The sequence below is a fragment of the Lasioglossum baleicum genome, chromosome 4 (genome assembly GCF_051020765.1).
Source record: "Lasioglossum baleicum chromosome 4, iyLasBale1, whole genome shotgun sequence".
Classification (NCBI taxonomy): Eukaryota; Metazoa; Arthropoda; class Insecta; order Hymenoptera; family Halictidae; genus Lasioglossum; species Lasioglossum baleicum.
Window position 1 is genome coordinate 16,566,762 of NC_134932.1, and position 26,872 is coordinate 16,593,633.

A 26,872-nucleotide genomic window follows, 5' to 3' on the forward strand; every position below is an offset into this window, starting at 1 on the left:
CATGGGGCCCGGTTTAATTGAAGCCTGGATGATCAAACCCACGTTTAAATCGGCGATAAATGTCCGGACTCGCGCAGATAAGGCAGCCCGGAGCTACGCCATTGGACGATCGACGGCGTGGGCAAACGACACACAACGTGACCAACCAAAGATGCTCGATGGACAAGACTGATATAGTAGTGTAGTATAGCAGATGAGTATGTATATGCGCGAGTATATCGGGCGACGAATAAATGTAAGATTAATGGCCGATTTCACCGTGGCTCGACTAAATTTAGAAACGGCGATTTATAGGATTAACTCTACACTTTGAATAGAGAAATTACTGCCGCATCAATGGCCCCCCTTGCACGTTAATTAGACACAGCGTACTTTTCTGACGGATTTCATCTCTATGCCCACGAGGCGTTCATGCGATCCGGCTGATTGAAATCGTTATTCGCGTTATGATACCCGATGAATAACGAGTTCGATAAACAGAGACTAATAATTGCAACGAACTGTAGGAAAATAGAAATTTATTTCCGTTCTTGATAGATTCTATGAAATAATATCACAGTATTTTTTAATTTGTGTTTACTGGCCCGTGTTGCTAGTATTTACTACATAAACATTCATTTATAGTTGTTTACCATCTTCCCCCCCTAGTTACCTTCTAGAAATTCATTCTTTATCGCTCAAAAGTTAGCCATTTTGCTGTACACAACATATTCACAAGCCCAATCCCACAAACATATTTCTAGCTGATTTAAAATGATTTTATACGATCGCTTGACTCGTTTAAACTTAGAATGATTTTTACGGCTTAGGTTCGTTCAGCACAGCTTTTGTCCTCTTATTCGAACACAAGACGTAAACGTGTTTAGAAACGCAGAATACAATAAGAGCCTTGCATCATACAAAGCTTCGACCAGTTGATCTTCTTAGAGGGTTAATTTAATTGCTAGTCAAAGCCGGGTGAAAGCTGTAGCTGTGAAGCAGAGAGATAACAATCGGTAAGTTTGCTTAAATCAGTTTAAACCAACCGGTATCATTTGCAAACAACGGCAATCTGCATTTAATTCTAAAACTTTCTACGATTCACGGAACCAGAATATTCTGGTGATTGTGAAAATTGTTTCACGCTCCGCTCTTTCAAAACCTAATTTCTTAAATACTATTGCAAACATTAATTCGATGAAACAATTCAAGTCTCTAACACTGTAATTAATCACATTCTCAATGTGGAAAATATTTCCATTAACGATAACGGCAAATGCAATGATAAATCTCGCCATAAATGAAGAAAATATTAAAATTCATTCATAAAAAAGTTATTCTGATTTAAAGTGTGTGTGATCAGTTATGTGCGTAACTGTATGTCCATAGTCCATGTTAATAAATTTGTATTCTTGGAAAAGTGAATTTTGAGAATTTAATCAGGACGTGAAACATTTTTGTTCATTTAGACTGAAAATACTCTTAGAGACATTGAAAGTTAGTAGATTTTTTTATGCAATCATTCATGAAAACAGAGCGTATGTAAATAAGAGTTTCCCTTCCCATAAACTTTGAAAGAAGAAATTAGCCGCTGGCGTCTTAGAGTTAATATTTAACAAATGTTTAGAGAAGTAGACTAATCAAAAACTTTCTATTTAATTCCTTATATTTTGATCATGATCTATGTCAAAATATATGTGCAATACCGCTTAATTGCAGTGAGGCGTCGAGATTCTTTGAGAAATTCAGCTTTCGATAATTTCTCCGGACCACACGAAGGAGAAACGTCGAATTAACCCTGCCTATTGTATCCCTCAATCATTACTTTAGGTCATCTTGCGGAAAAGTCAATCACCGAGGAGGAAATGTACTCACTCGATGTAAATGTTAGAACAGGATTGTCTTGTCCCCGATTCCACAAATTGAACAATAACCTTCAAGCGAAATGCTTAATGTCAGACGAAAGTGCGAACATGCGTGAATCTCGCCGCAGATCTTGACATTTGCGAGGAACAAAACAGAAGTGGTCGACAATTTACAGTTAGGGCAGAATTAATGCGCGATGACAATTAGATGGAAAGTTTCTGAAGCGTGTGAACGTGACTTCGTAGGCTTAGATGGAAAACCCAATAACAATGTACAGTGCAAGCGTTTGCAAACTAAATTTCGGATTTTGGAAAAATTGTTTACATTTAACCTGTGGTAATTTCGCAAAAAAGACAATGGTAAAAAGTAGTTAAAACTTGAAACTGTTTCTTCCGATGAAGATTGAATATTTTCTTTTACTCGCATTGAACAAAGAAAGAGAATAGCAAGAGAATACGAAGTAACAAATTAACTCAATTTTACGTAGCAATTTGGTAATAATAGAAATTAGGAATGTAATTTTTTAATTCTTATGTTCCCTATTAATATGTGCCAACATTAATATAATAGATCAAATTATTTCAGTTGAAACAAAATCACTTTCCAATCATTTATAACCCGCAAAATAATATTTCGACGAATTATGTAAGCAGCTATAATGTGATATTCTTGGCAAGGAAATAAGGAGATATCGATAAATAACACGTAAATTGCACCTGCGGATACCTAACTATTCCAGCTGTTACTACATTAGTTTCTCAATTTTGCAGCCGTATTTTCATAGACCTATAGTACAGAATTTTCATGCAAAATGCTTCAACGAATTATCAACAAGATCGATAACATTAAAAAGAAATTGATAATATTAATAGCCCTGTGAAATTTTTACGCTAGACCCAACTAGTAATTAAAATTATGCTATACACTTTCCCACAGTACGCTGAAGCATCGTCGTTCACGATACACGAGAGCCTGTGAACCGGATGATTGTTCAGTTATTAACATCCACATGAGAACAATTAACGCGTTCACCACCGACATCACATAATCGTGACAATTTCGATTCTCGTGCTTTGTGCTAACCGATTTTCTGCCAATTTTTATTTAAAATTGCGACGTACGACGTGATAGGTATTGAGAAATCAATTTTTCTGTATACTCCTCGTTCAATTTTTTAAATATTTCATAGTTACAGTTAAAAACAGAGGTACCAAATGAATAAATATGCCGATGAGAAAAATTACTGAACACATATCTTTACTTACGTATATATTATGATTAGACAGCGGATTTTATGCATTTATGACAAAAATGAGTAAGTGTAATTCAAAGCAGTGAAAACATTAGAAGAATTTAAAAATACTGTTGCATTATTTCCAACCTAATAAACATATTAAGAGAGACAATAAATTTTTATTTCACTGCAGTTTCTTGTAATTCAAGTGTAAAATTTTTATTTTGCATAAAGATCCGCTGTCTAATTATGATAAAAATCATGCGAGCCTTAGAAATAGTTGCGTAATGGAGGTATTAGTAGAGGTACACACCGATATACCATTTACACTTTGGATCAATAAACTATATTGCATTTCTCTTACCAAATTTTAGGTAAAATCATCTTGCAACAACATAGACAGAGATCAGACATTTTACGTATGAAAAGAAAAAATTCATATAAATAGCGTTGGCTTGAAGAATTTTCCGACAAACAAGAGAACCAGAAACAATTGAAAAGTGTTGTAAGTATGTAACGCGAAGTTTGATTCACATTTATGAAAGACAAAACACCAAGAAATAAACATAATCTTCTATACGAGATTCTATGGGGTGCAGAAAATGAAGAAAACTATACATCGATTAATAGAACACGGTTGTGATTACTTTTTCGCACTTTCTCTTACAAAAATACGAGTAAAGTTGTATTGCTAGATGATCCGATACATGCCGGAACACAAAGGACGTGTTAGCTAGTCGCTCTCAGTCAGCAGTTTGAAAAGCGAATCGGGTCCACAAGCCTGATAACGAATCTCGCAGCATAGATCACACGAAATGGAACAAGACGACGACATCGGAAATTTATCAGAGAGGAAAACCGGGCGTAGGAAGTGGAGAGCCGGCTCTGTTTGGAGCAGATTCGATCGCAATATACTTATGCAATGGTCGCCGAGCGCGCCGCTCGAGTTTCTCGGAATCATTTCCAGGCCGATGGTCCGCTACGCCCGTAAATAAAGTTCAGGCCGATCAACGGGGTAGAACGGCCGATTCGAAGGTGTTGTACCGAAGGAAAAGTAAATTACTCACTCGCATGTTTCGGCTCGATCAAGGCAATTACACACAGACAACCAGCAGAACCAAGTGGAGAGTCGATTTATCGATGGCGGTGTCGGCACACTGAGACACTTTGGACACTTGGCGCACTAGGACACCTCGCAAACTGAACCGACTGTTTCGCTGCGCGTTGACACCGAAACTGATGCGGAACGGGGAACCAACCGACTATTTAACCTGCCGGATGCAAACTACCTGAACCTGGTCAAAGTCAAATGACCTGGCTGCGAGGCGATTGGGCAAAGGACCTGATCCCTTGTAACGACGCTGTCCTAGGGATAAGAAAGGAAAACCGGGGAACCGCGTAGGGGTTAAACGGCTTTTGGAGAGGGAGTGAGTTTCCAAACCAATTCGTTGGAAAATGTTAGAAATCAACCCTCCCCCCTGGGCAACCTGGGTCATTTGTGTCTGGAACGAAAATCCACCCTTGACGGTCAAACGATTATATTAGGTTGGCAACTAAATTCGCGACCTGTGTTTCGTAATTCCTTTATTTTATCATTATAACTTATTCAGTGATCATTCCCTTTGAACTGTATATCCTTGGAAAGCTCTGAATTTTGCGATTAATTTGATATAAAATACTCGTGCTTAAAAAATATATATAAATGACTTTGTTTGAGAAAATATGGAGGTCCCGAACTTAGTTGCCAACCTAATACAATCAGTCTCATGATTTATGGCACACGATTTAAATCAGAGTAACTATAAATGGACCATACGACTTCAGTTTTTCTACTCGATTTGCTAACGTGCGGTATTTTTCTCTTTTTTTGCTTAGGCACGAGAAATTCTAAGCTACCGCAAGACACCCTCACCCTCCTATCTGGATTAACGGAAATAAAAGTGTTTGTTGAAAAGAGCGCGATTCTACTCCGGGTGTTGTGACTTGTTGCACGAGTTACTAGCCCGACGGCTACCGCAGGACCGGAAGGAACTACGGCGATTCCTACTGATGACGTGAATATTTTCATAGCTCGTACATCAATGTTCTACAAGATAATATAAAGAATATGCAATTTTGTAAAAACTATAATTCTGTTCATTTGTGAATATTGCCATAGGTCTTACATTAAAGTTTCATTGTTTGTAATATAAAGTAGGACCTCGATTAACCGACTTGATCGGGAGATAAACAGCCTGGATAAATTTAGACCCGATGGATAATCCAGAACCGAGAGAAATAATTAAAATGTACATAATATTCCAAAATAAATTATTTATTTCTGAAAATATATTTAAATGCATAGTTGTTTATAATCAGGATCCGGTTAATCGAGGTCCTACTGTATTATAAAGAACAATGAAATTTTGTAACAATTATAATTCTGTTCATCTGTGAACATTGTCATGGCTCTTGTATTAAAAGTTTGTGTTTTACAGAATAATATAAAGAACAATGTGTGAAAATTTGAAAACTTATACTTCATCTAATTATGATTATGTAGATTTAATTATAATCAATCAAGAGTTGTTGACGCCTGTCACATGGAAGTCGACATGAGAGTTGGAATCGAGAAGAGCCATGTTCGATGGGCTCTCGAGGCAAAAACTACATGTGTGTACCGTGTTCATCGCGGGACTCGCTTTGCGCGTCTCTCATAAAAATCTTGCTGGCCTCGTGGAACGCGTCACTTGCTTGAACAAACATCCTCCGGATAGCCGCCGCGGTTCGACCGTGAACTACACCTTGTTCGCGGGTATTTAGAACCTCCACTTTCGCCTTTCCGTGTCGGGAATTTCCTCGAGAAAGGAACGTGTGTGACTATCGGTGTCAAAAGTTGTGTGTGAAAAAATAAACGGTGACTCGCTTGAACGCTTGCGGAAATGGCACCGTCAACAGAGAACGCATTTTTGGCCCGACAAACGTTTCTCTGTCTGATCACATTTCGAGCATTAATTGTCACAGTAGTCAGCCATTTAAGGAGGTATTCTCTTGGGTTGTAAAATGAAGGTATTCATAGATTTATTCAATAATTATAAATATTAAATGTTAGCAATTTTTTCTAGAAAATCGCTTGAAACTTTTCTATTGGGATTTTACACACGTATTCATTGGTATGAGAAGAATGTGTGAGATTTTTAAAAAATAAAAATAATAAAATTTATGCACGAGTTGTGTGTTGTGGAAAATATGGGTCAACTGTTGCCATGATTTCCTTGCTACTGATCGGAAACAGCAAAATGAAGTTGTTGAATCAGTATGATTGTAGGTCCGAAACAAAAGAAATTAAAAATCTTGTTTGTTTACTAAATTGCGGAATTTGTAAGTTAACCGATTTTTCTTCATATTTTTCGGGCTTTGACACGATAAAAGAATTTACTGTTATTCAAATTTTTGGTTCGTGAGATGGTCAGGGTTATCCGGTAAAGATTCTCGAAAGGCAAAAGGAACTTTTAGAGCAATTCGAAATAATATAAATCGCGTGTTTTCAATGAAATCTATTGTCAGGATAAGGGTTCAATTGAGTTTATGATCGTGAAATACTGCATGTCGTAAACCTACGTATCGATTAGAGGTACAGGTAAGTACTGCTTGGGATAGATCCGGCAATTTAAAGGTTTAAAGACCTTTTCTCCTGTGCATAGGTGTTTCGACCAGCGGATCGAAAAGCTTCCACCACAAATCAGTTTTAGTATCTCCGTTATACCATTTAGATCTGCTGCACCATAAACGGTGCAGGTCTTCAAAAAGAATTTACGGTCAAATTTGATATTATCAATTTAGCTCCGACGTCAAGTAGAAGGTATACACTAGACCAGACTATAGAAACAGTCCATGAATGAATTTTTGTTGTAATTTTCTGTTGATTGGACAAATGTTTTTAACTCTATATTTATTCTATAAAATAAAATTTCAACACCTATTTTATTTCTCAGTTTCTTATTCTGGAATATGTATTATGTCAATAATATATGAATTGAGATTATTAATTCAAATCATTTGTTTGTGGAAACATATGAGAAGTAATTATTTTATTTTAACATTAAATATTTACTTTTATTTGCTGAATATTTCTCATCGAGAAATAGAATTAAATTTATTGTAAACATGAGACTTTCGTTACTTTATTTGAATGATTTATAATTCATTGCAACATACAAGAAAGCTTTGGAAAAAGTGTTTCTAAAGTGTGGTGTGGTAAAGTGAAGTGTTTTCTAAATTGTTTTTAAAGTAAAAGTAATTTATATTGTTTTAAATTATTATTTCATATCTCGTCTTGAATGAAATACGTCGAAATTTGATGTACGCTTGCATAACAATAAAATAATTGGATTGAATAAAAATCACAATATTAATTCGAAGTTTATCCCTTAAATTATCCATAATTATTAGAATTAAATTAATTTCTAAACAGCTACATATCTATAAATTCTTCAAATTAAATATTTGAATATTTTATAAATTATATACAAAAGAAATACCATGTATAATATTAGCTTATTTATATTCGAGATAAATAATAAATGATATTCTAATTTTAATAGCCCCTATTGCAAAAGGTACAAATTTCCAATATTTCTAAATTGATTTTCTTCGACAGCTACTTAGAGTAGATCACTGCACTTAGAAGATGATCCTATAACCTACGATCGAACTGAACGTGTGCAATGGATGCAAAAAATTATTCTTACAAGAAGTAGCTAGGTTTTACCATACTGATTCATGATAAAGCGCACTGGGAAGATTAAGACAGGCTATTAGCCACTTTGGGGATGAAGAGATTCAAATTTCAAGCACCGTTCATTTTTACAACCAGAAATACCGTCTTGCTGAAAGTCTATAATTTTACCCAAATCCATCGTTGCAACTCTGCACAAACGGCTTACATATAAAAAAATCCGTTCGACACTTATTTAATTACTTCGTCTAGGTACCACGGTTGATTTTATTTTCGAAAGGTACGCGTTTATGGTCAAAGATTATCCTTTTGCCTGCCAATCGAAAAAAGAATGAAAATGGTTGAAAGATAACGGTTCATTATATTTCCAGTACGGCAATTACTAGTTGACCATTGATCGGTCAACAATGAAAGTCGGCCTTGTTTTGTTACAATGGGCTACCTGCCGCAAACCACCAGGAACCTTTGAACCTTCCAGGAACGGATGGCACAGGTATGATCTTAGAACTGTGTAGCTAACAACGACCGTCGCACTGTAATTGTGAAACCGGGTTCGTTTACAATGATTTTCCAAGGCACTTGTCGCGTTACCTGAAAGGTACAAGGTCGCCGCAAATGAAGATTGTTTCGAAGTTCTATAATAATCTAGGTGAGCGAAGTTATTGCCCGTCCCTGTACACCAAATAGTTTACAAGTGATTTCGGAGACACACTCCGCTGAATCACCCTGTATACAGAGAAGGAACACACATAAAACGCGAATCGAAGATTCAGATTCCGTGAATGTCCGATTCTCGTTGAATCTCTTATCAACACTTCTACCCAGAGAAACTTTCTATAAGGAGGAAATCGTGTTAGTATCGTTGCAAATGTTCCAATATGTAAATAAAATTGTTGTAGATTACGGCGCGGACGTGGCAAGCCAGAATCCGTGGTAGCTATCGTTAGACTTGCAAATAAGTAACCGCGGGAGAGTTTAAGCACTGCAATTTAATATCTCCGTGTTTCCCTGGAAAGGGAGGTTAAGTATGTAGACGTGTAACGAATAGATGTGTGTCATTACATGTACAACCCTACACCAGAAGTTTTCACTTCGGTACGGGCAAAAACGAAAGGGACCACTGGAAAAATTTCGGAATTCCAGTGAAACCGTTGCGCATACGTATACGTACTGCATTTTATTGTGCTCGAACTGTAATCCGTTCTCAGTCGGCTGTTCCTTTGAAACGTGTATTATACCCGTTGACTGCTCGTTACAAACGCATATCCGTTAAATAACCTTAACAACGCATTTAAAGTAAATAGATTACCTGGACCTTTAACGTTTCTAGAATTGTTTCTTCATACAATTTTGTTTCGTTTTAATAAATATCTATCTCGGTCTCTGAAATTGGAATTCCCTATTCAAATTTATTTATCATGAAGCGTTTCTACTACTTTATTAACAAAACCAGTGAAACCCGGAACGCTGAATGGTGAAATTTTTAAATTACCGACTATTCTTTATATTTTTGGGTGTTAGCACGATAAAAAAATAAAAATAATAGATATAAAAATTTTGGTTCATGCTATAACAGGGTATGTGGCAAAGATTCTCGAAGTGTTTTTAATAAAGTCTATTCTCAGGATAAGGGTTGAACTGGGTCTTTTAATAAATAACTCGCCCCCCCCCCTGAAGTTGAGGTTTCCTATCAAAATTCATTTCTCTTGAAGTGTTCCCACTTCTCTATTAAAAAAAAAAAACAGTGAAGACTGGAAAGCTGCTTTTCTAGCTGCCATTTGCTAAAATAATTTATGGTGAAAATATTGCATATTCTAAGCACGAATAACGTACACGAACGCGCAAAATAAAATAACATGACGATTGTGATGAAATCCGATAAATGTTTCACGTGTGGATTGCAATTTCCATTTAATATTCTCGGTATGAGAATGAAAGTAGTTTCAATTCCCATTTTTTCAACTAGTTCACGGAGGCATCCGCGCAAATTTTCGCCGGAGAAAAATATTAGAAACTTCCATTTTACTGTTAAGTATATTGCCGTGTTAATGCATCGCAAGAGGTTATTAAGTCACTAGACTGGCCGAATAAATTGTTTTATCCTGTCTCTCATAAAGTAGTCCATTAAAAGTGATGCGCGTACAGGCATTCGCAGTTCATTAGCAAGCTTGCTACCTTTTTATTTATGCTCTGGATAGAAATGAAATTGTTGGCAATTTTCTCTTATCAAAATGTATAAAGCGCGTGTGAGAGCTATCAAGTTTTCTTGAAAATTTTTTCTTCGAAAGAGCACGACACAAATTCCTTAGACTCCCCTGTTAGCATTCTGGTACATACACCTAGCTTATTGTCCTGATTACGATCTCGTTTTTCACACTTCCGTTTGTTGAAACTTGCACAACCTGAATCATGGCTGATTTTCTTTTCGTATACATATTAACGTATCAACTTCGATTCATCGCTAATAATGTTGCTCGGTTCCATTTAATCTTATTTACATTGTATGCTAGATAATATCTCTTTAACTATCAGGTTTAGGACACATGAGGGGCAATAGATTTTTACACAAATCTTTTACACTTTACACAATCATGATACAGAAGGTAGGTCTTTCCATTTAAAGAAATCAAAGCAACATTGAAGTCTACTAAACGCTTTCGCACACAAAAAGGTGTTTACATGATTTTTTCATATTGTTACAAGTAATGGAAATGTTCAAGGTGGATAAAATTATTATCCCACCCTCTATAATTGTTTCGTTCTTATAGTATAAACATAATATGTTACGGGAGTCCTTCAGCAAATAAATTAAATTAGATCGAAATTCACAAAAATCTTTAAATAATTAACCAGCAAACTGCAGCTCTTTGGGCAAAATGAAACTTTTCTGCATCCTTTTCAATTTCTTTGATATGTTCAGAGTTGATCTACTCACTTTACTTATAAATACATAGAACATCCTGACATTTAAAAAAAATCTAAGTCTACGGACTGCAAAGATAACAGTTGTACGTCAATTTTTAAGAATTATGGAAAAATAATTTCTCTCCATTTTGCGTACCTTTACTACTGTCATCGCAGTCGCAGACGACCAAAGATATAGACAGTATTATGTCTCGATGACACGCTAACGCTCATGATCCGCGCTCGTAAAGCTCGGGACGGTGCGTCGCGTCGTATCGTAAATCGTCGGTACCTAATTAACGATGGAAAGAATTGATAATCTACCTCGTAAATCGACAAGAAATTAAGGGACTGCATCGGTACAGTTCTTGAAAGATTGCACGCGAAATCCGCCCATACTAAGGAGATTATAGTAAGGAACATTCGAGCACAAGAATGAAGGGGTTGTTCTGGTATTTCAGTTTTAAAAAGTCGTTTCAGTAGCGTTTTCTTCGAGTATCAATTTTGTAATATGTGTGTGTGTAGAAGGATTTCTTAGAATTCGTAAAATGAACGTGGTTTCTCGAAATCATTTTCCCAAGTTCCAGTTGGCCAATTAGCTCGAAATTTTCAGAGAAACTTCAGCAAATACTTTGTCATCGCAAAATTTGTCAAATCCCTCAATGTTTCCTTATTTTTTATGGTGCTGAAGGCCGAAAAATATGAAAAAACCATGCTGTTCAATAAACAACTTCATTCTGTCGTTCGCAATCAGTAGAAAGAGCGGAATTATGGAAACAGTCAACCCATGTTTTGTAAAATTAATCTTGATTATTTTTGTTCGGGAAAAATCGCACACGTACTTGAAATACCACTAAATATGTGTGCAAAATCCTAATGTAGATGGTTCAATAGTTTCCGTGACAATGAATTCCTAAAAATCGGTGAAAAAACGAGCTGGAAACTAGGATAGCGTCTGAAACGAATTATAAACGCGTTTGTACGATGGCTAAACGTCGATGTAAATTTACAGTGAATGAGTCCGGCGAGATGGAACCCATTGAGAAATCAACGACAGCTGAAAATGATTGCCGGAGATCGGTATCGCTGGGAATATCGTAGAACTGGTCGCGCGACGCGTATTCGGGCCGCGCAAAACAAATATCGAAAAGGAAACCGAGTGCCGTGTTACGGGACATGGTCTGTTTCGTCTAAACTCTAAACACCACCGGCCGGACTTTCACGAAACAAAGTTACACTTTCGCGGATTATTAATGCCGGGGATCAAGGGAAAGAAAGGAAAAAGAACCGCGGCTCGGAAATTAGCAGCCTCGTGTACGCGCGCGAGCGCTTGAGTTGATCATCCTTTCTATCTTTTAATAGTACGCACGTCCGCGACCTGTTCGCGCAAGAATTATCATCCAGAGAAAATTAATGATTTACGAGCTTGCTTTGCGCGCGAAAACACGGTGAAAATGTTTTCCACAGCATGTCGCTTGCACACTTTCGATTATATCGTTGATTTTCCGCGTGATGTGAAGAAGATGTTAGATACAAGTGTTTTGATTGATTTTTGATTATCGCGATATGCTAATTTGTGAAATTGTGGCTGAAGCAGAAGCTATTGGAATTGGTACAAGAAAAGTAAATAATATGGAAAATATTGTGAAATGAATGTACTGTTAACTGGGACAACATCGATGAATTCAATTTATATACATTATTTGTACAATGTATGTAATTGTAAATAATTTAATGGATAAACTTTTAGTTAGTATTATAATTTTTATTCATAAAAGATAATGGATAATTAAGAACACTTATGCGTGAAAATTACGAGTGACCGGTCAACAATTTATTAATACATTCTCCAGCCGTGCCTTTCTGCGTGACCTTCCACCAGCACTACGTAAACTATGAATGATCAGTACATACTATGATATAAGGTGAGACTCGGAAAATTGCGAATACCTAAGGCAAAAGTGTAATATGTATAATGAAATACTAGAGAGGTAACAATTTCTTTATTGCTTATGTTCGAAAACAGGTTTATCTATTTTGTATTATGCTTTATAAAGGGTATACTGACATCAAAATAAATTTTGGTCTTAACAATTCCTTTGTTGTTCATATTTAAAGACAAGTTGGTGCATATGTATACATGCTATGTATTATAATCAGTTCGAATGAAATTTGAGATTAAAATCAACTCTTAACAAAAAAGACAAAACTCTAAATGCTTGTAATTTTCATCCATTTGTCCCTATACTACATAATTGAAAGTATTGACTGTAGAAAGACGTGCCTTAATATTAACAAATTTTATTAAATACCAAACAATGTTACTTCTTCAGTCTAAACCAGTGATGAGCAACCCGCGGACTGCAGTGGGCCAAAAGTGGAAACATAAGACTACGCGTGGGCCCCAACCGGCAACGAATGCAATATTAAATACTTTGTTGCGTCGCCAGCTCCAATTTCAGTCTGTGTTTATGCTACGGTCTCCCAGGGTAACATACTAGAAAAAATAGCCGGGAAGTAATAGTAATTGAAAATCGTCGACGAAGGCTATCAAGCCAAATGCGGCCCACGGGTTGCTCATCACTGGTCTAAACTATTTTTAAACTGTATTTTGTTTGTGAATGTTCACCTTATCTTTCCTTATTTAGAGTGAAAATTGTTAAGACTTAACAATCTATAACGATGCAAACAATTTTGCGCATAAATTCACAGAATTATCATTTTTCCATTACACTGTTTTTTAGTTACTGTGCTAACTCAGAAGGCGGACGAGGTTTAACAGATTATTTATTATAGTTCATCTTGAGAATTAACGTCGAAGAATATTTTCAGTTCAGTTGACATATTTCTCGAAAAGTCCCAGGAAACATATGGAGGTTGCGCGCGCAGGTAAGCCGCTCAGGGTCGAGGCTCGGTTAGAATGAAGAGCCTACAATGGAAGCAATTTACATAGGAGCCAGTGACTCGACCAGCTACGCTTGAATCCTCTAAATGAGTACCGAGGAGGGTAGCTAATCTTCGGTCGTTGAAATTTTCCGCGGGGATAACTCAAACTCGAAGGCCTAACACGGTGTGCACTCTCGATTATGTCCGTGCGTGGTTACATATCGCCGCAGCATCTCGTTTTCTGCAGTGAAACTCCCACTAAATATTCCACTTTCATGTATCCCGTAAGCTACACGAGCCGTTGAGCATTGAACAAAATGAGGTAATTTTCTTCGCAATCGTCTCGCGATCGTGGAACAAACAACGACCCCGTGGAAACAGTAAAAGAAAAACCGCGTTCAGCTAATCGTAACACACATACGGATCGGGCGATTATGAGCCAATTAACAGATCAACTGATCGCTTCATTAGATCCCGGGCAGCTGCCATCAACGTATTCGAACGTAATCACCTCTCGATTAAACCCGAACCAATTAGTCGGACGACTGATTCTATTAAAGGTACGCTCCGATAATACGTATTAAATATTATTGTCAGCAGCATGCCGTAACTTCTTGCTTTGGTATTGCACTATCCTGTTTACTCCGCGGGCGGATATCGCGTTATTTCAGCGGTAATAAATAATAATGAGCCGGTGTAATTATATATAAATGTACCTGTGGAAGCACTAAACCTACAATTCCGCCTTTGTTCTTTTCGAAATTATGCTGGGTTACGTAAAAGCTTACTAAGAATGTTTAGAGGATGAAAGTACTGTAAAGTTTACAATTAAATCACCGCTAACGATTTATTTGTATCGCGACTCAATTAACCCAAATTAATTGAAGTGCCAAAAATGTTTGTACAAGTTATTTTTTATTAAGTTTTTATTTTTATTTTTCCGACCGCAAAGACGGTCCTGGACCGCAGCCCACACTCGTTGCAAACTAAAACTAGAAAGAGTTGAAATGCAAACATTAAAATACATTTTCATTGGAACTAGAATTTCTAACCACTTTCTAACATCCGGAATTCCTATAAAGAATGAAAAATAAAATACAGGTTTTAGATAGAAGTTATGAAATAACAAATTGTGGAACTCGATGTTTACCGTTAATAAAACCAAAAATCCTAATTCCGTCAGGCATGGGGACAGCAAAAGTTTTCAAGTAACAGTAAAAGTCATAATTGTAGGCTGCTAATTTTATTTCTTCGGCGCGTTTACGATTGCTAAGAGTTTCCGGAACCGTTATGTTCGAACCGAAGAAAACTTTGAACAGGTTTTGTCACATTAGTTGACGATCGGTAAGGCCTGCAGTTTAAGCGACTAGGTCGATTGCTCCACTAATTGTCGTGTCGTAAACTTGCAATGTATTGAAGCAGGTATAGCTACCTTGCTGGGTGGTTGTTCAAGGATTAATCTTGTACACCCTCTGGATTTATGATTTCAAATCTCGGTTGACTATTTTTCTATATTTGTTTAAAATGTCTGTCCTATATTTCTTTTAAAACTATCATTGTTGCTTGTCGAGGTCTGCGTATCCTCTTCTCGCATAATGTTTCATAATTTAATTTGCTACCCTTAACGATCTGTTTTCATTTGAATCGATTCCCTCTAAAATATTACTACAGAACGATTTAAACGAGAACTAACTAAATACGCGAAAGCAGAAGTGTAATTTGGCTGTGAACAATTATCGAGTTGCTGAAGTAGCATAGGAATATATAACTCGGGGTGTACTTCTGAATTGAAAAGATCTGTTTTTGCAAGCAGAAATATAATTTACCAGCAGACTTTACAGCCTTGGTTTTTATAGTCTGCGCTACTTCTCCCGAAAAGTCTGTCGGCGTCGTGCGTCAACTTACTACCGAATCACATGTCAGCTCCGCCACTCAGAACGAGATACGAGGCGAAAGCTTCTCGCTGCCTGGCCATTTCCGGGCAAAGAAAGTTCCTGGCCCCTTTTCGAAAGTTTTATGGCCCGTGGTGCATACAGGGTGTGTCGGAAAGTACACCGCGACAAGGAATACTATAATACTAACCCTCTTTGCACTCGACTGTCACCTCTAAGACACCACTGAAAATTACTTGTACTATAATTCAAAACAATTCCTACTTGACCAAGTGTAGCATTACATTTAATTTTGTAAAGAGAGAAAATAAAAATAGTCAGACGTAACGAAAATATTGTTCCGGATTCGAGTATAAAGGATTAAAGGTTTCAGTACAGAAGTATTAGTTTGGTGATACAGATCATTAGTTTGGCGGATCATTAATTTATTTTCGTGTTTTCATAGATGTGGGATAACGAGGTTACTGAACCAGTGGGACCTCAATTAACCGGATCCCGATTGTAAACAGATATGCGTTTAAATATGATTATATTATGAAGGGAAATATATTTTCAAAAATAAACAATTTATTTCAGAATGTACATTTTAATTATGTCCCTCGGGTCTCGATTATCCAACGGGCTTTAATTCGTCCGGGCTGTTTGTCTCCCGATCAAGCCGGTTAATCGAGGTCCTACCGTATTTTGGTTGATCATACAGCAAGTACAACAATTGAAGAACACTCTGGAAGGTGGTGAGTCTTTATAAAATTGTATAAAATCACACACACATATGTATCGGTGATTATGGAAATAATTTTTTCGTCTGATTTGATAACAAGACCATGCTAATATGTGCCCATAATTATTTTAAACTAACTTAAAAGTGCTAAACTAAGTTAAATAATGCATGTTATGTTACTTCAACATTATGTGGAAACCATTTAGCGTTAATATCCTTTTCCTTCAAATATCTCGAAACAAGAAATACATATGTATATGACTTAGACCACTTTGGGAATGGACTCGAATCGAGGGGAAAGAGTTATCCTCTCTCTACCAGCACCGGATTAGTCACGTGATATTGCGACATGCACGACAGAGACGGAACACGTCACGTGGCCGGGTCGAGTAGAAGGGGAAGGTAGAACGGGGAACAGGTCTTAATCTAGCGACTCTAGATAGAACCTTTCTGAACAAGAAGTTCTAAAATAATGTCAAATGATTGAGAGTTGTTGGAGGATCTTATAGCTACGAAACAGTTAGTAACGCCAAGAATTTGAAAATGTGTCTGGAAATTGAGTTTATGCTTTCAAAGCTTTGCAAGCAGCGGAGCGGCCGATTATTACTCACGTTAATCGAAGTTTATTGCGCGGGATCGTTTTACCTTGCAAACACGGTCCGCCGATATGAATGGCCGTGCGGCTGGAAGCGTTCGTACCGGGCCGGCCCGCTGGAAATCCCGGGAAAAAAGCCCTCGCGAGGCAAGCGGACACCGATATCGTGTGTATACACAGCCGAACCCCGTTGCCGGATGCGATTCGTCGTCCCAATAATTAACGATTTCCCTCGCTAAGCTGACACTTTTTCTTGCATAATAAATCCAGTACATCTCACCGGACAACACTGCTCGCTCGACGGAGACGCTAAAAAACCGGGGACAACGTTCTCGTGCCTATACGATACGGTCTTGTCGATATCGGATGCTGGCTGGTTCCGATACAGTTCGTGCGATCGTTTCCGTGCGCCGCGCCGGATAGAAATCTCCGAACGTTTCGATTTACGCTCGCACCGGATAAATTGTCGACGTTTCTTATGAATCACTTTTGACCTCCGGATTTTCTCCGGCAATATGTAGCATCGTGGAACGTCAGTCGTTAGATCTGCTCTCTTGTCCGATCGTTAAAGGAAAGTTAACCCTTCGAGCGCCGAACAACGATATATCGTTATTGGCTAGCGAGAAGTGTCGATATGTTGTTGCGCATGTCTTGACACGTGACTGAGCGCTTAGCATTTCTACAAAAGTTTTGTGATTCTTTTTTCGAACCTTATCTACTTCAACTAGGCTCTGTATTTTTCGTTTAGATGCTTTCTCAATCAGGATTAATGTTACAAGTGCATAAAGTACAAAATGTAATCTTGGATTCAACCCTCAGATTCGCCAGATTAAGACTTGTACCCCGCCACTCTATCTTCCCCTTCCGCCACGGCTCGGTCACGCGACGCGTTTCGTCATGTCACAATGTCTCGTGGCTAATTCGATACTGGCAGGGAGGGGGGAACTTTTTCCCCTCAATTCGAGTCAATTAAGAACATACTTTTGTGTGTTTGATGTACTTCTATCTGTCGGATTTAAGTTCATTATAATTATTTAACAATTTAGTAACCGTAACTTCTTTCAATGTGTATAAGATTATCATGCATTGTATATAATGCGAATTATAATTGTGGCATTTAATGTTTCCATACGGGAAGTGAGAGAGAGAAATCTCGATGAATTCCTGCATTTGACAACAATTAGTCCATAAAATTTGCATGATAACACTGAATTAGGTTCAATATGAAACTTTCATAATTTTCTAGTTTCTTATTTTACGAAATAAGGCATCGAAGTAAGGAAATTGTCTGTTATCGTATACTATTTTGTTGTTTAAGAATTTTCTTATTAAGAAAAGACAGCAATATTCACGTACATAATTACTAAAAATTATGCAGAAATTAATAGAGTAATTATTAAAAATTAGGTAGGAGTTAATAAGTAATTATTTTTAAACTATAAGAATTAATAGAGCACTTATTTTCAAAGTCTAAAAATGAAAATTAAGAATTAATAGAGCAAAGAAAAATTAATAGAGCATTTATTTTGAAACTCCGAGAATTAATGTACCATCTATATTTTCAAACTATCCTAAAATTTTCATTGTATTATACTTTAATGTAATATTGTATGTAATAGTCTGCGCACAATAGTCAATATGTTAAAAGAGAAATATCTAATATCTAATAAAGTAGCTCTAATGCGTTAATAATAATATTTCTCTAATGTTACAATAAAGAAATCTTTATCTCTCTGCACGTTGCGTATCAGGAAGCTGAACAAACGCATAAACAAGTGTATTCTAACTCAAGCTGTTCTCACCGGTCTCACTTTTCAGCATTTATTCCTCTTTCACTTCTACTGATACTTTCCTCGGAATACTCGATCATAGTGATAGAGGCGTTGCTGTTCAATCAATTTCCGCATGTAGGTCAATAAAGTCCTGATTGCTTCGAAATTACAGAATGCACCGGGGCTGGAATACGCGAGATCGTTGCATATCGAAGCCGAATGCATGTCACGCGTCCGACGAGAGCCCCGGTGTGTGCGCGTTTCCCGGTATCTAATCGGTGAAACCCGCTATCGATGATCACCGACGTCTGTCATATGAATGCGTTACGATAAAGAAACGCCTATGCACGATGAGAACCGGCACGCAGCTAGCTCGCGGCGTCATCTGAATGCCGATCGTGACCAACCGGAGTATGCGACGACGAAGGTAGATACATACGTACATATCTACTCGCGGTTGTAAATAAAACACCGGCGAATCGCGTGCTGCACCGTTAAATTAATAAATTTTTATAGGCAACACTCGACGAGGCAAGTGGACTTTCACGCGAACGTGAATGCGCCAGGGCGAACGGGCATCAAAAAAGACGCGCCACGATCCACGATCTCTCCGCGTTAATCGGCCTAACCGAGATCAAATCCCGGGAAATGATCGTTTCCCAGTATTTATCCTTCGTGGACCAGGATTTTTGGACACACCGGTAGTGCTCGCTTGAATTTGCAAAATCTGCAACTTAACCCTTGTGTAGCCAACCGGGTACCCATTTACTGCATTTCTTTCAACAACTTGTTAATGTTCCTCTAAAAATATTCCAAAATTTCTCTGAATGTCCATTCTTTGCTCGCTAATATATTAATTTATAGTCTTAAAATGAGAATTTGTGCAAATATGTTAAATATAAAAGGTTTTCTACACCTAAATGGTATTATTGGGTTGACAAGAAAGTAATTTCGGTATTTTAAGGTAAAGTAAAATCGAATTTTTTTATTCAAGCGTTGAACTTTAATCAATAAAATATTTTCTTATTTATTCTTTTTGGCAATAGGTCATCGAACAAAAGGGAATATATCTTATTCATTAAAGTTCATTGCTTGAATAAAAAATGGGGCTCTCTATTTCACCTTAAAATACCGAAATTACTTTCTTGCCAATCCAATACATATTACACAAGGGCTACCTACCTAAAAGTACTTGGACCAAGTTAACAAGGACCATTCGATAGGGATAGAGCATCAAAGACAATCATGGGGAGTCTCCAGATGAGAGGAGGGAAAAGGAATTATGGGCAAAAAGAAAGAGAAGAGAGATAGAGCGGGGACACAAGTCTTCATCTAGCGACTCTGCACCATGTTGTGTTTAACTCTGTATCTCGGCCGGGAGATTAGTTATCGGGTAAAATGGGAAAGATTAGTAATAAGACCATTTTTTCCCTATGTAGTCATATGCGAAAATTCTGAATAATCTAATAGATGTTAAATACCTAGATAAATATACTATGATTAATTCGAAAAGAACTACCCTTAGATACAAAAATGTTAATCGCTAGACCTAACATTGAAACCAGATTGTACAATAGGACCTCGAATCAGATACAAGCTTTTGCAAACAGCTAATTCTAGTATATGTCTTTCGCAGTCGAGAGGTTAATCGACGATAGAGAAAATGGAAATCATGAAGAAAGTTGTAATTATTTGGACTTACCTTGTTGCTTATTCGTGATACAAGTGTTTCGATGTGACATTGCCATTCCAAGGCACGTAGAAACAGCAGATGCCAACGACGTTCCAGAGATCTTACGATTCGCAAAGCCTGCGGCGGTTCCCACTGCTCTCGTTCGTTCTCCCGCTCCTGTTGTTTCTCTACTTCTTGTTGTTTCTCCAGTTCTTGTTGTTTCTCCTCTTCTTGTTGTTTCTCCAGCTCTGGTTGTTTCTCCAGTTCTTGTTGTTTCTCTAGCTCTTGTTGTTTCTCCAGTTCTTGTTGTTTCTCCAATTGTTGTGCGTACACCTTGTCACCCAGCTTGACCACCGAACTGACGATTCGACCGTGCGCCTCTATGTCCTGTTGGAGTACCTGTAATCATTCATAATACAAAGTTTGGTTATTACGTGTTTCAGAACAATAAACAAAGTAAGATATTTAACACGTTGACAAGTACGTCGATTAGGTATGAGTGAATTAATCTTAGACTAGGTTTAGAAATTCATTTTTATTGTGATGCATTTGAATAAATAGCATTTTATTAGGACTTGTACAATGGGGAAGGGTAATCATACGATTACATTTAGCCCGAATAGAGCTTTTTGTTAAGAGTTTTATTGTTACCTAAATAATAAACGATTCGATGAAACCCCGACACAATACTGTGCTATTAAAAGATCGAGGTCATTCGACATTCAGTCGTATTGACAATGAGCTGTGCTCAAAAAAAGACAAACATTAAACAAGAACGTCCGTCATCTGCCTGACATAATCATCAATCAAGGTCCCTGTTTCAAAATTGCTTTTATCGAAAGTGGACCGTGAAAAATTGAGTGAGATATGTATGCGCGAACAAAAAATATTAATAATGCCCAACATTGCAAGTCGAAAGTTAAAATGAGTCGAACATTCATATGATAATACAATCGATTTCGATGAAATTTTCAGCATGTGTATAACTACTACAGACCTACAAAACATATATTTAAAATTTTTTTATACATATATTAATGGCCCAAATGAAAAAGTTTTAAAATGCCTTTATAATTTTTGCATGTAACCTTGTAAATTATAATTTTTGGAAAATCTTTTTTGCATATAATTTCGTAAACCAACGCTTTTAATTGATTATAAAAAATCAGGTCGTTAAAAACACATTATTCTATTTTAAAGGGCGTACGAATACTTTTTACACTCGGTGTAGATAGAATAATATTCAGTGCTTATCACAATCACTGAAAATTTGTTTACTAAGTTATTAAGTATCTGTGCCTGTTATTGGAAAATGTTTTCTGTCATGTTATAACTTTCAAAAAAGTTATTTTATCTGCATTAATCGGGCCGTATAACGTGAGAATTTTAACATGAAATTTAACAAGTGCCATAACTCTTTCGACCCTCGGAATTCAAAAGGACCGAAAAGTATCTCACTATCCTTTATTGCATTCGAGTTTAAGAGTAAGACGACGTTAAATATCGCATTTGTATTCTATTATCAATTGAAAATCGCGGAGGATGAAAAATCAAGCGCAAGGTTATTAAGCGCGCGGCCATTCGAAAGTAGCCGGAAGCTTAAATGAAGCTCGATTTATGGGCTTTAAATTACGTTTTGACTGAGTACCGTTATCGAGGATGATCGCCGAAAGTCTTCTTTCACGTTGGCCAGCGGATGATTAAGTTGTGCCTTTAGAAGGAAGGCTGCGCGGCGCGAGGATGCACGATTAAAGGGTACATTAAACTTCGCGGCCATAGAAACGGCGCCCGAGAAATTAATGATTCCTCGGAATTTCGATAAAAAGAAGCAGCAATGAATACTTCCGTAATAACTCGGTTGCCTTTTACCGGAAATCGTACAGCAAGAGTCGGAATCATTGTTAGTAAACGCCGCGCATGCTAAAGGATATTCGGCCAAGGATGATACACGGTGGATCTAAAAATTATTTGGAAACTAAATTTTCTAAACTGAAAAATAGTACAACAATGAACCTATACCATAATTGTACAGCCAAAAGTCTAGACTCATTTTAAAGCTTGAAACTTCTGCTTTACGTCCCTGAGCTCATTTTTAAAAAAAATATTTTTATCTAATATAGCGTTGATGATTTAAGCTACCATAGATCTGAAGATTAAAGCTTCTGCTTTACAACGTGGGGATAGTGTCGTAGAAGGGGAAGGTACAGTGGGGACACAAGTCTTGTATTACATTAAAGTTGGCAGTGCACTTTTCATCCAAAGTCCGATAAAATGGCCAGGAAAAATCGCAGAACAATTTTCAAGGACTCGTCAGGAAGGGGAAATCACAATCTTCAAATCTGCGGTAGACTCGTTCACGAAAAAAATTTTCGAACGGTGCATTTGCGTTTGTATCATTTTCGAGTAAAATCAAGTCTTCAGTTTCTCATCTGTTACAACATGCAAACAAATCTCAACAGGAGATGATCGATGGATTGTGAAAGTAGAATCTTCAAGCTTTAAAATGAGTGTACTCTTATGGACGTACTGTCTTTTTTTCACAATTTTCCAAGAATTGAAGATTTAGAGTTCAAATACATTTTGCGTAATACTTGTTACGTTTACATGTTAGTTTGGGAATACTATTTCGTCGGTAGGTTTTCGCACTGTGCCATTTTAAGAGGAAATTCATTTATCTAGAATGACGGACCAAGTTGTTAGTTACAATACACGTGCATACCCGTTATGGCATCTTTACGTCTATCGCAGTGACTTCACAGAACCCGACTATAGAATGTCGAACAAGTGATTGGACATTGTCGAGATGCCAACTGCAATTTTTGACGCGTGTGCACTCCAAGTTGGGGTCGTGACATGGTAGGTTATGTGCTACATACATGGCCCAGAAATCAGGATTACTGAATTAGTGTACAGAGTAGAGCAATAGCTTTGTGCTCGTTGAATGATTTCGTTTAATAACGTGAAGAAATGCTCTACACGAAATATGCATGGGACTGGATGTAATATAATTTGAATTTCTTTGTGTAAGTGCAGAGAAAATTTCAAAGTCATCTCCATTGTGTAAGAGAAATATCTTCTCATCGGTGCATCGACTTTATGCATTTGTGACGTATGCAAATTTATATGTAGAAGGAAGCGTCTATACTAACCGCAATTAAAAGTTTGTTCTATTATGACTTGAAGAAATCTAGTGGACACAAGGAATTTTTAAAACTATAACTGAAGATAGGAATTTTCATAAATATCTGATTAACGATTAATTATCGTCAAATGCAGTGGTAAAATATATTATAGTTGGCCACAAAGTTTTTATATTTTCCTGTTTAGTCTATTGCATGTTTGACAATAGTATAAACAACATTTATATGTTCTATTAGTTTCAATTGAATGAAATAGAATTTACTTGTAAACATTAACATCGCTTTAAGTAAAGAAGACGATCACAAATAAGAATGTAATACATATTTCATATTTCTAGACAAAGTATATACTGGGTGTGTTGGATTATCAACAAGTTACAAAAATGAATCAACGATCTCAGAGTCGTATTCTTAAACAGAGATTACGAAGTATCGATGGAACGTTCTCAGAAGTATACTTTCTTACAAGTGCCGAACTGTGGGGGGGCTAACCTAAACAGTTTGGAGATACGAAGGGACTCTGGTTTCCTTTCTGGGGGTCCCAAAGATTCTTTCCTTCTTAAAAGTGAGTCGAAGCTAAGACATCTCATGGTAAAGAGCTTCCTTCCGCGCCGTGAAATAAAGGCTAACTTTTACTTTAAAAGTACCAGTGTTCATTCATTTACACACATATCCAATAGGGTGTCTCAGCTGAAGGAGGCCACCTAAATATCTCCTTTATTTTTAATGGCACAAAAAGAATATTTATGGCATAATTTAGATGGTATCGAAGGAGAAATGTCATAGAACAATTTTTTTTGTCCGGTTACTTTTTCATACTTTTTCCAAGGTCATCGTTATTTTTTATCGGGAAAACTTATTTTATTTATTCGATCTTGTTAATGACTTAAGCATATTCAAATGTATTTTTTCAAGCGCTATAAGATGGAATGAAAAAAAAAGTTTTCCCGATAAAAAAATAACGATGACCTTGAAAAAACTGAAGAAATAACCGGACGAAAGAAATTGTTCTTCTATGATATATTCCTCCTTCGATACCATTTAAATTATGCCATAAATATTCTTTTTGTGCCATTAAAAATAAAGGAGATATTTAGGTGGCCTCCTCCTTCTGCTGATACATCCTGTATAATGTGGCCAAAGTTATTGCGCCACCCCGTATATCGAACTCGTAATTTTCTGCACATCGAGTGCAATATCAACCGTAACAGAACCCTGCGCTTTAGATCGACTTATCAGTTTTACCATGAATAATGTATACCATGTTAATACGATCTGAGATCAGCGAAAGACAATATTTGCACTAACAGAATGATAGAGCGTTCTACAGAGGGTTCCCGCATTGTGCAGACCACTTCAGACGCACTCAATGCCATGGAAGCCACCTCAGACTCAAATGGTACTCTAGGAACCTCTTCTTATCCCATATGACACAAGCCTCATAAGGCCTGAATCATTTATGCGGACTAACACTGGCTCATATGACACTCTGAAGAGCGCTTTAAATTCGTATGTACAACTCAATAAGACAACTCCAAGCTCATGCGACACGGTGGAAGCTACAGTAACTCATACAGTAGAGTAGATGGATACGAGCAAATCAATACTCCAGAAGTCATCGTAGACTCATACGTTATATCCGGGTTTTAAGCAAAATAAAAATGATCTGCATTAGTGTCCTGATACAGGAGCTACAATTTATTTATATTATTAATCATTTGAACATGGTCGAGAATGGTATTGTACCAATATTTGTTACAATTAGTGTTGAAATGTTTTATCAAATATAAGGTACCACTTTTGCGAAATATAAAAACAATCTCATAGAAAAAGTCATGAACTCTCTGAATATTATGTTGTGCACTATGACTTGAAGTAACAAGTGTGTAAAACAAATTTGACTTCAATTAAACTGCGAGGTAAAAATACGTTGGAAATATACTTATATCACAGGTGCTTATGGCGATCTCTATCGCATAGTGTTACTCTGATATGGTTTCTATCGTGTCGGATGAATCGAAGGTAGTCCGGATCACTTTATACACAATTCAAACAATTCCATAGTGCTCCGCGAGTAGTACACGCGACGCATTGTGCCCACTTAGTATATAGACCGTGTAATCAAGTGTCATGTTTTGAATCATGTGCGATACGTGATCGGAGTACCTGCCGTAGCATGACATCAGACGCAACAACGTTCCGAATATTAATATAATACACCAGGAGTCTAATCAGCGCAATCGTTTGTTATCAGTGCGGTATTTTTGGTATCGGGTTCCGCGGTTCTAAGCTTTTCGGTTCCACAAGTGTGACGTCCTCGATATTCCTATACGTATAGTCCCTATACAGTTAGCACAGTAGACTCCCGTATAACACGACCAAAAAACTGGTTTAAATCTAGAAAAAATTGTTTAAAAAGATCGTATACTTACTGCCACAGAAAGTTACACGTATACAGTCTGTTTAAACAATTTTTTTATCGCGTAATACGGGAGCCTACTGTAATCAATTCAATCATAGTCGATTAACACGTTCGCCACCAGCATTTGTTTTGCCAATTGGCATGCGGCAAATGACAATCTTTTCCCCCCACACTCCGCTTTAATTCAAATGACGTCATTAGCCCGTAACTTTGCCCTCACTCAGAATCACCAAGACTTGACTCCCCACTCTACTTTCCCCTTCTACGACGTTATTCCCCCACGCTTTCGCCACAGCCCGGTCACGTGACGCGTTCCGTCTTTGTCGTGCGCGAGTCACAATATCACGTGACTAAAAAACTCAATTCGAGTGAATTCCGCTGATCTGACTCTGCCCTCATCTATGCCCGCTACAAGGCTCCCTCAACAGCTCCGGTAGAAACGATCAGACTTAATAATACATAATTAGTTCATGATAACAAAGTTTTCACGTTACATTATAATTAAATTGATTTCAGAACGAATAACTCTCTTTTAATGTTGCCACTAATTTTGTGACAACCATTTTCAAGCAAACCAATAGCACTGGCCACCGATTTGAATTTAGCAGAAGAAAGTCATTGATTCTCTTAGCATTAATATAAAATTAATTTGACTATCTTTACGTAAACTGCGAGGTTGTGGGCGACACATATCCGTGACAGTGGTAGCGAACGTGTTGAACGATGCACCGCAAATATAATACTTGTTAACACACTACAAAAACAGACTATCGCCAATTGTTCTGAACGATCTGCACCGGATTTTTCTCTCACAATGAACTTGTTCGGTCGCAACACGACTTCTCTTTCCCCTTCTTAGTCCCTGATTCCCATTAGCGAAACAATGATTACTTCTATTCTTAGACCGAACGGCAAGCGTGGCCGAACTGCCTAACCATTCGAGCATGATTTATTATCAAAAACACATGAGCGCGCCGCGGCGCGGCAGAGTTGTTTCCCAGATAAATGAGCGGTTCCCGGAGAGCATTTCTTTGAGAGTTGCACACAATCTCGCCGGCCGTATCGATCCAGG

General features: G+C 37.3%; 1 protein-coding gene across 5 annotated transcripts in view; it reads right to left on the reverse strand.

Moving 5' to 3' along the window:
* Positions 1–26,872, reverse strand: part of LOC143207934 (klarsicht protein) — a 229,439-nt gene that overhangs the window by 102,646 nt on the left and 99,921 nt on the right. For all 5 annotated transcript variants that reach the window (XM_076421862.1, XM_076421860.1, XM_076421859.1 and 2 more), the window contains one exon: positions 20,269–20,637. In XM_076421862.1, coding sequence (XP_076277977.1) covers positions 20,269–20,637 — 369 coding nt within the window. The remainder of the gene's footprint in view (positions 1–20,268; positions 20,638–26,872) is intronic.